This window comes from Aythya marila (genome assembly GCF_965140915.1).
Source record: "Aythya marila genome assembly, chromosome: 4".
NCBI classification, from domain to species: domain Eukaryota; kingdom Metazoa; phylum Chordata; class Aves; order Anseriformes; family Anatidae; genus Aythya; species Aythya marila.
The window spans coordinates 19776215-19785678 of NC_139045.1; the positions used below are offsets into that span (position 1 = coordinate 19776215).

The window sequence follows — 9464 nt, forward strand, 5'->3', positions numbered from 1 at the left end:
TCTGGCACCCCATCCTCACTGCCTTGCCTCCTCAACTTTCATGGCCCATGCACAAAGAGAGAATTTGTCACTTAGCCTGAAAAGGACAGAAAGATGAGATGAAAGCATCACAATGGGATAATCCTATTACTGTAATTAGGGAATCATCATCTATCACTTCATCTGTAAACAAAACCTTTTGTTTTCACTCCAGGACTTCCTGAGCAAGTGAAGGCAATCAACACTCCTTTCACTCTTCCTGTGCATGCAAAACCTGTTTCGTTATATATTTCTTATTTATTTTCTGTCATCATGGGACAAAAAAAAAAAAAAAAAACTATTAAAACACGATGTTTTTAATCTATGAATTTAACAAACCATAAGAAAAGCTGCTTAAAATGTTAACTATTGAACCATCTGAAATCTATTGTCTAAAGCAGTAAAACAACATTCTTGGAATAATGGTGGTATTGAAGCTGACGAGAGAAATGATAGGGGAAAAACAGTAAAAATATTCCTCAGCTAATGAAGGACCAAACAAGTACTGAAAATTTAAGACAAAGTTTGAAAGTTCCTCTGAAGGAACAATTAAACATTAACAGAAATGTACAAATAACTGTGTAGAGTCAATAAGTTGTGCTCAAACACTCCATAAAATTGCAAACAGTCTCAAACATGATAAACATCATTTCAGAGCACATTTCCCTTGTTCTCAGCTCTCTTCAGATCAAGGTACTAGCCTGTAAATCTGTATCTTAATACTATGCAATTGCCTACTACCCCATGCTTCTGAAAAGTACAGAAGGAGGAAGGAAGAAACAGCCAAATTAATGTATAAAAAATTACAATACAGAATTCTGTCTGGTTTGTTCCTTTTTAGTGGCTTTGACTACAGAAATAATTTCCATGTTACCTACTGTGTTTCATATAGAAAGTTTTTCCAGTTTAATCTCTCTGAACCACCCCTTCTGTTTTGAAAACAAATAGTAGTGTCCACTCTACTTTCTGTTGCATTCTCTTTTACATACCCCTTTAAAGGAGAGAGCCCATGGTTTTTCCACATTATGTCAGATGGACTTTTCCCTAGGACTTCGGTCATTCAGAATTTTCAGAATTCAGTCATTTCAGAACTGCTTTTTGATACACACTCTGAAATTACTATCAATTGTAGTCCACTTTAAATAATGCCACCTTGGTGCAGGTGAATTGCACTGTAGACAACTACATTTAAATTAGTGACTATTGTATTTTTCCGGTATGACAAACTTTTTTCATTTTTTACTGACAGCTTGCTAGTTTTCTAATGACAGAAAGCTGATAGTTTGACTATCAACATTCACCGTGCTTTACTATTAGATTTAAGTGCCATCACTAATTGCTGATGAAATGCGTTGACTCTTTCTTTCTGGGCTGGCCACTTCAAGATGCAGCGAGATCTGAACATTCCTCTTCTCAAGCAAAGTGCATGATTCAACTTGTAATCTTGGATGTCATGAAGAAAGACCAATATGATGGAGTCCCGACTTTGTTCAATAGCTTGCTGAACAGCATGATACACCTTAAACCTGAAGCAAAAATAAGACAAAAAATGTATTTTATTTCATGCTGGGGAAAGAAAGGACAAATAATTCTTTTGACAGCTCACATATTAGCACATTATACCCTGATTTTATAAACGGATTTTAATGTACATTCGGTGATAAGAAAGTGTTACAACTTATGTTAAATTACTTTTTAACTACAGAAAAAAATTACGATCTAAAAATATAATCTAAATCGTACAGTCTTTTCCTTCCCTTTCAAGATTACTACAAAGAAGTAATGAAAATAGTTGTTTAAAGATAAATAAAAAAATCATCTTTGTATGCTAGTGATCTCACCAACAAAACTTGTTACTGTGTTTCAAATGTGTAATTTTGGGGAAAGCAATCTACAGAGGTGATATTGACAGAGGTTCAAATATCCATTAGTGTACATGTAGAGCACTTAAGTTTATTAATTTTGTAACTGTTCAAAAATTATGATATACTAAAGTAGAATTTGCATTGAATTTGTAATTAATCTACATAGCAAAAATAAGGATTACCTTGTTAAAAATCTGTTAAGAATTTTGTCCCCTTACATACAGTGTTTTATGTTCTACTCACTTCTTGCACCAGGGATCCTTTAAGAGATGCTCAGTCACAACAAAAATAATCTTCCTGCTCCTTCTTATACTGTTAATTATGGCTTCAAATTCTGATATGCCTGCTTCAAAGTCCCGTTCTTCTAAACAAAACCTAACTTCAAATTGCTTATTTTTTTCCAGAGATATGAAATTCTTTAACACCCAATTCCTGTCGTGTCTTGCATGAATAATGTAAGCATCATAATCATACTCTTCCTGTAGTCTATCAAGTTCTTTAAAACCAAGTATTCGATTTACTGAAATGTTCCAGTAGAAAGCTATCCTCCACCCTTCAAAATGGATGAGAAGAACAATAAAAATGAGTAGCATCACAGCTGTAGTAGTGATCATAAACAGAAGTTTAAATGGAGCACTGTCTTTGCAGGCTGAGCTATCAAAATGCAATACCAAAGTACCATGATACTTAGGCGGAGTGTTGCAAATGTACTGAGACTGCAATCCAGGTATATAAGCTTGAGTCGCATTAAGCCAACTAGCAAACCAAGCAATACTTTCACAGGTGCAATCAAATGGATTGGAATCCATCTCTAGTTTTCTCAAGTTCTTGAAAGCTGAGCCAAACACTTCTTCTTCAACTGAGGTTATTAGATTTTTCTGAAGGTTCAATGAATTCAGAGAGGTTTGGTCATCAAATAAAGTTGCTGGAAGCAGATTCAAATTATTTGATCCTAAATCCAAATATTTTAACTGAAACAGACCCTTGAAAACCTGAACTGGAATCTCATCAAACCCATTTGATTTTAAATTTAGAACATGCAAGTTGGGAAGGTCTTTTAAAAAAAGAACAGGGCCTCCTGGATTTGCATGTTTCCAAAGTCGAGCTAGATTATTGTGCTGCAAATTCAGAATATCAAGTTTGTGAAGTCCATCAAACAAATCTTCCTTTATGTTTGCTATGTTGTTATTGCTGATGTCCAGGACAGTCAAATTTTGTAGAGGATGAAAAGGTGAAGGAGAAATTGCCAGATTACTGCAACCTACCTTCCTTAGCATCAGCATTCTAAGGCTTGGAACGAAAGAGAATGACTCACTTCGCAAAGTCAAGTTTTTGTTATAGGAAAGATAAATATATTGTATGTTATTGAGACCTTTAAACTCATGACCTGTGAGCTCTTGACTAATTTCATTAAGACCAAGATCGAGAATTTTCAGGTGTCCCAAGCAGGAAAATGCTCCACTTTCTATTGTATAGATTCTTGTTTTTGTGAGGTTGAGAACCTGCAAGCTGGAATTAGCAAGTGATAAAAATGTTGTATTAGTTATTCTTTGTAAGTTTATGTTGCAGTTAGAAAGACTCAGGTATTTCAGGTTGTTCAGACCTGTGAACATATTAGTAGTGATTCGTGGAAAATTGTTATTATCCATTAAAAGGTACTCCAGGTGGTATAACCAATGGAAGGAAAAATCTTCAATTTTCCCAGTGAGCGAATTTATCAGATTCAGATGTTTGACGTTGGACAATCCATAAAATGAACGTGAAGATACATGAATAATATTATCCTTCAGGTTTAAGTACTCTAAATTTGAAAGCCACTGAAATGAGTCATCTTCTATCACAAAGAGAGAATTTTTGGAAAGGTTTAAAACTGTAAGATTTGTTCCTTGCAGTCCCTGGAAAGTTGTCTTGTTGATGTATGAAAGCTTCACATGGCTCAGTGAGAGGTTCTGAATTGCTGTGTTTGATAATTCTGTACAAAGTTTCTCTGTGCGATTTTCACCAAGATCAACATTGTTCAGTACAAGGCCAAACAGATTTCCAATTGCACGTAAACATCCTGTGTGAAACTAAAAGAAAAGGAAAAAAAAAAATGGCCTAAGTAAGGGGATTACAGAAGATATTTGACCCGCAAAGCCTAAATCTGGGAAGCGTATTCAAGTGAGATCATCAAACAGAATAAAACTCCCAACTTTTTCCACACCTGACTTTAGACAAACTTCTTGGAATACTGTTTCACATGCTAGTGGTTCTAAAATTCTAATATGATTATCATAATTTTGAGTGGTACTATTTTAGAATAAATAAGAGGTTTCTTAGTCAGATGAAAGTTGATTACAATTGTGTATCCAACTAGTGAAAATCTTTTTGCTGCAAGTACCATAGAAATAGAGATAATCTCTTTTAATCTTCCATTTATTGGTTTCTGCTAAGGATACCAATATACTAGAGCAAAAACAGATGTAAAAACAATGATTTAGGCATTCAGTTAAAACAAGAAGAAAACCATCTGAACAAAATCTATATTCATGAACCATGATATTACACACTTCCTTCCATGACATAAATTGCAAGCCTCTGTTATAGTGCTGACCTCTCATTTGATTTCACATGTCAGCTGAATAATTAAATACTCCATTTATCAGTTCAATTCAAATGTATAAGGCTGCTTTTCAGATAGCAGTACTGTAAATTCAGAGCAAGCTAAACTAGCATAAAGTAGCTCTGTCAAAGTCCCATCCACTTATCCACCGGCTGTACACTTGTTGCCAGTATGGATATTCATGTGGTCATATAGGGAACTAGCCTGGCTACAAGATAACCAAGCCAAGAAATCTGTAGAGTTTCCTCAAGTGAGCTAGTCTACGGCCTCATTACAGTTGGCACCAGCAACAGGGAGGCATGAAGCCTAGAGGTGAACCAATTTGGAACTGCAACACTTAACATTACTCTTTAATGAATTGTGTTTTAACACTGAGAGGGTCAGAAAGAACAAGGTAGAAAGCAGTGAGGTAGGTGGCAGAGCAAAAAATGCCTTTTTTTTTTTTTTTTTTTTTTTTAAGTGAAGAGTGAATATACTTCTCTGTAATGATTATTTCTCTGGAGTAGCCCACATGCACAAATGAAATTTCTCTCTGATAACTAGAAAGGGAGACCTAGATTGTTTAATTAGTCTTTCGTAATATCATATTTTCTCCCTGACTTAGAAAGATTTTTTCAGCTGTTCACCTTCAGTTCATACAAAAAAAAAAAAACAAACCTGCATAGAATGTACATGATGAGGGCTCACAGAGGTAGAATCATAGAATGGCTCAAGTTGGAAGGGACCTTAAAACCATCTGGTTCCAACCCCTCAAATGTTCCAACCCCTGCTAGCTACTCAATCTAGCTCTTGCTTGAGACTTCTGATCTACATGAGAACACCTCTTTCTGATAACAGCGTCAGGAAAATAATTGTGTATTACTGTTGAGGGTCAGGAGCAATGCTGTGTATAATAGAATGGTTTTAACTTTGATCCTGGTGGATTCAAATTATATGTATAAAACATAAGCCATACAATCATATGGGATAAGTCAGGATAGTTCAATTTTGTACTTACACCAGTTGAATTTCTGTTGAAATACTTCCTACCTCTTTCAGGGGATTTGATGACAAATCAAGACTATTCAATGAAGTGTTGCTAAGAAAACTGAGGTCCTCCTTTTTTAACTCAGTGATTTGATTGCCACACAACACAAGCTCACGGAGGTTCTTCAGCTGCTGTTGCAATCCTAAATTTGCTGACTTCAAGTGATTATGAGTTAGATCCAAAATATTCAAGTTCTGCAGAGAAGATGCAAACAGAATCATAAAAAATATTTTTATGTAATAAAAAAATTGAAATATTGCAGTTGTCTAATTCATGAGAAATTGGTTGCAATACTACAAATAGTACTACCAAAGCTGGCTATAGTCCTTCACACTTAGTCGAGAGTCTGCAGTCCTGTGATGCAAGCCAGTGCATTTTACATAACTGAACTGGAATACTGAGCATGACAGAAATGTACAGCCTTGCCCAAAACCACAGCTGTGCTCATTAGAACACTGTAGGACAATTAGTTCCCACACATTGCCTCTATGTTCTTTTGTCCTTAGGCCCTTCCTTGACCCCCAACCTCATAAATGCCACAGAGAATATTTAACCACATAGGAACTAGCAGGAAAAACAAAGACAGCTAAAAGCCTTCTTACTCTTTCGGTCCCCGAAGCGCTAGGAGACACTACATTTAGCCTAGGCATCAGTCTTCACAGTCTGAGTGTTTATGCCTTGACCTTGAGAATTTAGGCTAGCTACTGTTTTTAGACCTCATGCAACTCAGACTCCTGACCAGCCGTTCCACCCTATGCTTCATCTGCTGCTGCTATTCTTTCAGCACGGATTCTGTATGGAGAGATGCCTTGATGGCATGCAGCAGAGGAAAGGGGAAGGAGAGCGTTGACTCTCAGGGATGGCTGGGACTTCAGTGTGTTCTAACACAAGAAGCCACTAGGCCTTTTCTTTAGAAAAAGGATGAAGAAAGGTTATATGCTGGGTATTTTCAAATGGAAATAGGCAGCTCTTTTGTACACACATACTATAAATTCCCCATATATACTTTATTTACAGGAAAAGGTGCATTTTTAGCTTACCTCCAGGGTCTTGAAAGGATTGTTTTTTACATCTATTATGTTGTATCCTAGATTGAGCTCAGTTAGGTTGGAGCAGGAAGTAAATGCTCCATCAGGGAGCTCATGCAATTGATTATGTTCTAGCACCAAAATTTGCAACAGGGGCAAATTTTTGCACAGTTCTGGTTGCAGTTTAGAGATGATGTTGTATCCTGCATTTAAGTAAACCAGCTTGCTATACTTGGTCAGGTTTGCATGACATAGTTTTTTTAGCTGATTATGAGAAATGTCCAAACCAGTTATATTGTTTGGGAGATCAGAAGGAATTTGAGTCAGTTTTAGGTGACTGCAGTCTGCCATTGTATTTCTGATTTGACATTGTTTTCCAACTGATGCACACAGCAAGCAGACAGACACCAGTCTCAAAGATAAGCTCTTCCAACAAAGAATATCACTTCCCATGGCTTTATCTGCAAAGGCAAAATGAATTTGCATTACAAATTACAGTCATTTTGACACAATTCATACATTATAACTTAACCTGAAGGCTAAGCAAGCCAGGAACAAGAAATCATGTAGTTTTATACGGAGCAAACACTGATTATTTTTACCTATGGAAAAGGTATGTTTAATAATCACTCTTTGCTGGAAATAATTATGTTTAAAAATCTACCACCGGTTTATCTATAATCAGTGCAAATTTTCAATCATTTTCCTTTTTCTGATTAATTTTGGATTGATTTAACAAGCATAAAGTACAATAAATATGACAAATTATGCACAGGCTCTTCAGTGTTAATTATCTATGCTCTGAGCTTTACTACACTTTAATTATTTATAGCTATATGCAGTAAGAATGCCTAGTATAAATGCTGCTTCTTTATTTTACAATTCTTGCCAGTTTTTGTTTTACAAGCCACTCACACAAAATTCTAACCATCTATTTTTGTTTTGTTGCTTGTCTAACTTTAGTTAGAGCTTTAATAAAAGAAGGAATACCAGGCTATAGAAAGGCAAATGAGAAAGAACAAACTAAACCTATACTGACCTAATAAAAAATAGAAATTAAAAAAAAAAAAAGTGAGAAGAGCCAAGCTGTAGAGAAAATGCTGTCTATAGATTCAAGGCATTTCAATTTAAAATGTCCTAATAAAGATTCAGTTCCTTGCTGGGCACTGCATGTGGACCTGTCTTGTCCTTTGTGGCTCACTCAGCCTGGCTCTCCACTCACCTGCCTCTGGCAAGGGAACAGGGGAGGTGAGGGGACAGCACATAACTAAACCTGGCAGTCCTACAGGCAGCTTGACCTGCTACACCTGCAGCTGAACACAGCCCCCTATCCCTCCAGCTGAGGAATATGAAGCACTTGTTCTCCTTCCTCATTCCTCTGCAACCCAGGAGCTGGAAGAGTGCAGGAAACCAAAGGGGGAGCTTGTTTGATGCCTCTAGCCTGCATACTTTTGAGGGTTGTTTTACAGAGATAAGGTAGCTGCCAGGCTCCTCGGTAATTATTGCCAGTTCATCTTTAAAGTTTGAAAGGAGCAAGAAATGCACTATACAAATATAAACCCCGGCTCTTTGGATTACTTCCAGTGAGGCTAACAGGGCTGCCTCCTTGTGCTTGGCCGTTTTCATTGCAGGAAGTCTGGAAACAGCTTTAACTGTTTCATGCTTTGGTTGGGAATCCAGTGAAGTAAAGACACCCCCGCTATCAGCTTTAAAAGACAAGGTTACAGAATAATATTTAAGGGACAGCAGACAGAACCAGAACCATCGATATTATTAGGAAGAATCTTAAAATTGGAGAACTGTAGCAAGGGATCCTCCAGCATCTCGTAGTAAGTGATATTCCCACTCCACCAGTGATTGCTGTTTAACATAAATACCTCCTGCCAGCTGGGGTCCTCACAGCAAGACACAAGCACCCAAGCACACTCTCATTAAGCAAACAGCAAGGGCACCGACTTTGTGCAAGTTCAGAGAAATCTATGACCAGGGAAACTGCCAAACGCCTGAGCAGTGCCTTAGCTTCGCCTCTCTGATACCCATATTTATTACAAATACCTGAAGAACAGCATCAACTTACCACTGTGGGCTTTACCTCCTTCAGTATGGGGGCATCCAGGCACTGCACATGTTCTTCAGTGCATGAAAACCATCAGGAAAGAAGCTGCCCGGAGCCGGAAGGAGAAGTGAAAGCGAAAGTGAAGATGGGCAAGCCTCTGTGCCAGCAGGGCAGCTGCTGCTGGAAGTGCACAGGGGTTTCACAGATGAGCAGCATCACACAACCCAGCAACAATCCTGGCTATTTTCCGTGTCTCTGAAAAAAAACTGAGGACATATCCCAAAAGCAGATATGTTACTGATAGGTTACTGGCATAGGGATATTACTCTTATGTGGAAACAATGCCCCATAAGGGTCCTACAGAGCCAAATAAAGTATGCCTCTTTAAAAAGGGAACGTAAGTGACAGCATAATATATTAATTGTAAGATACAGTAATCAAATATTTTCTATTGCAATAAAATAGGGAAATGATTCCTAAAGTCCAAATAAAAGTTTCAGGTACAGCTTTTAGATGTTTTTCCTTTTAACACAATTTGTGAATTTGCATTTTCCAGGGACCTGCCTATCACTTTTCTGGAAAGAGAGGACTTGTCCAATACATGCATCTGGCTGTGACAAAAGGTCCTGCTGCTTGGGCTACATTGGCATCGGTGCACCTGTGTGTCGCAAATCAGGAGGCTCACAAACCTCTCATTCAAGAAGCCTCTGCAGTGCTCATCCAGCCATACGCTCAGCTCACATTTTCAGGTAGTCCCTGAAGTAGAGTCACTGGAGTAGAGTGAGTAGCCGCAGCACTTGCCTAGAAAAGAGTAAAAGTGGGCCATAATCCTTCCTTCAAAGTGCTTGAAATCACAGCCCAAAGGAAA

General features: G+C 37.6%; 1 protein-coding gene across 3 annotated transcripts; it reads right to left on the reverse strand.

The window, feature by feature from the left end:
- Positions 1 to 8706, reverse strand: TLR3 (toll like receptor 3). 3 transcript variants are annotated; one of them, XM_082758768.1, is made up of 5 exons: positions 8633 to 8706; positions 6553 to 7001; positions 5515 to 5706; positions 2127 to 3952; positions 1 to 1544 (listed from the first exon to the last, which is right to left on the reverse strand). In XM_082758768.1, exons 2-5 carry the CDS (start codon positions 6991 to 6993, stop codon positions 1316 to 1318), a joined length of 2688 nt encoding a protein of 895 aa, XP_082614894.1. In that variant the 5' UTR covers positions 6994 to 7001; positions 8633 to 8706; the 3' UTR covers positions 1 to 1315. The 3 variants fall into 3 exon arrangements, 2 of the variants coding, with proteins under 2 accessions (XP_082614894.1, XP_082614893.1); XM_082758767.1 differs by having other exon boundaries at positions 8618 to 8687; XR_014317361.1 differs by having other exon boundaries at positions 1442 to 1544; positions 2066 to 3952; positions 8618 to 8687.
- Between the last annotated feature and the right edge of the window lie 758 nt (positions 8707 to 9464).

Coding starts and splice junctions, on each gene's coding strand:
- TLR3 (XM_082758768.1), bottom strand. CDS start 6,993: ATGGGAAGTGATATTCTTTGTTGGAAGAGCTTATCTTTGAGACTGGTG. Junction 5,707..6,552: donor ATCCTTTCAAGACCCTGGAG/GTAAGCTAAAAA, acceptor TCTTCTCTGCAG/AACTTGAATATTTTGGATCT. Junction 3,953..5,514: donor CATCAAATCCCCTGAAAGAG/GTAGGAAGTATT, acceptor CTTTTCTTTTAG/TTTCACACAGGATGTTTACG.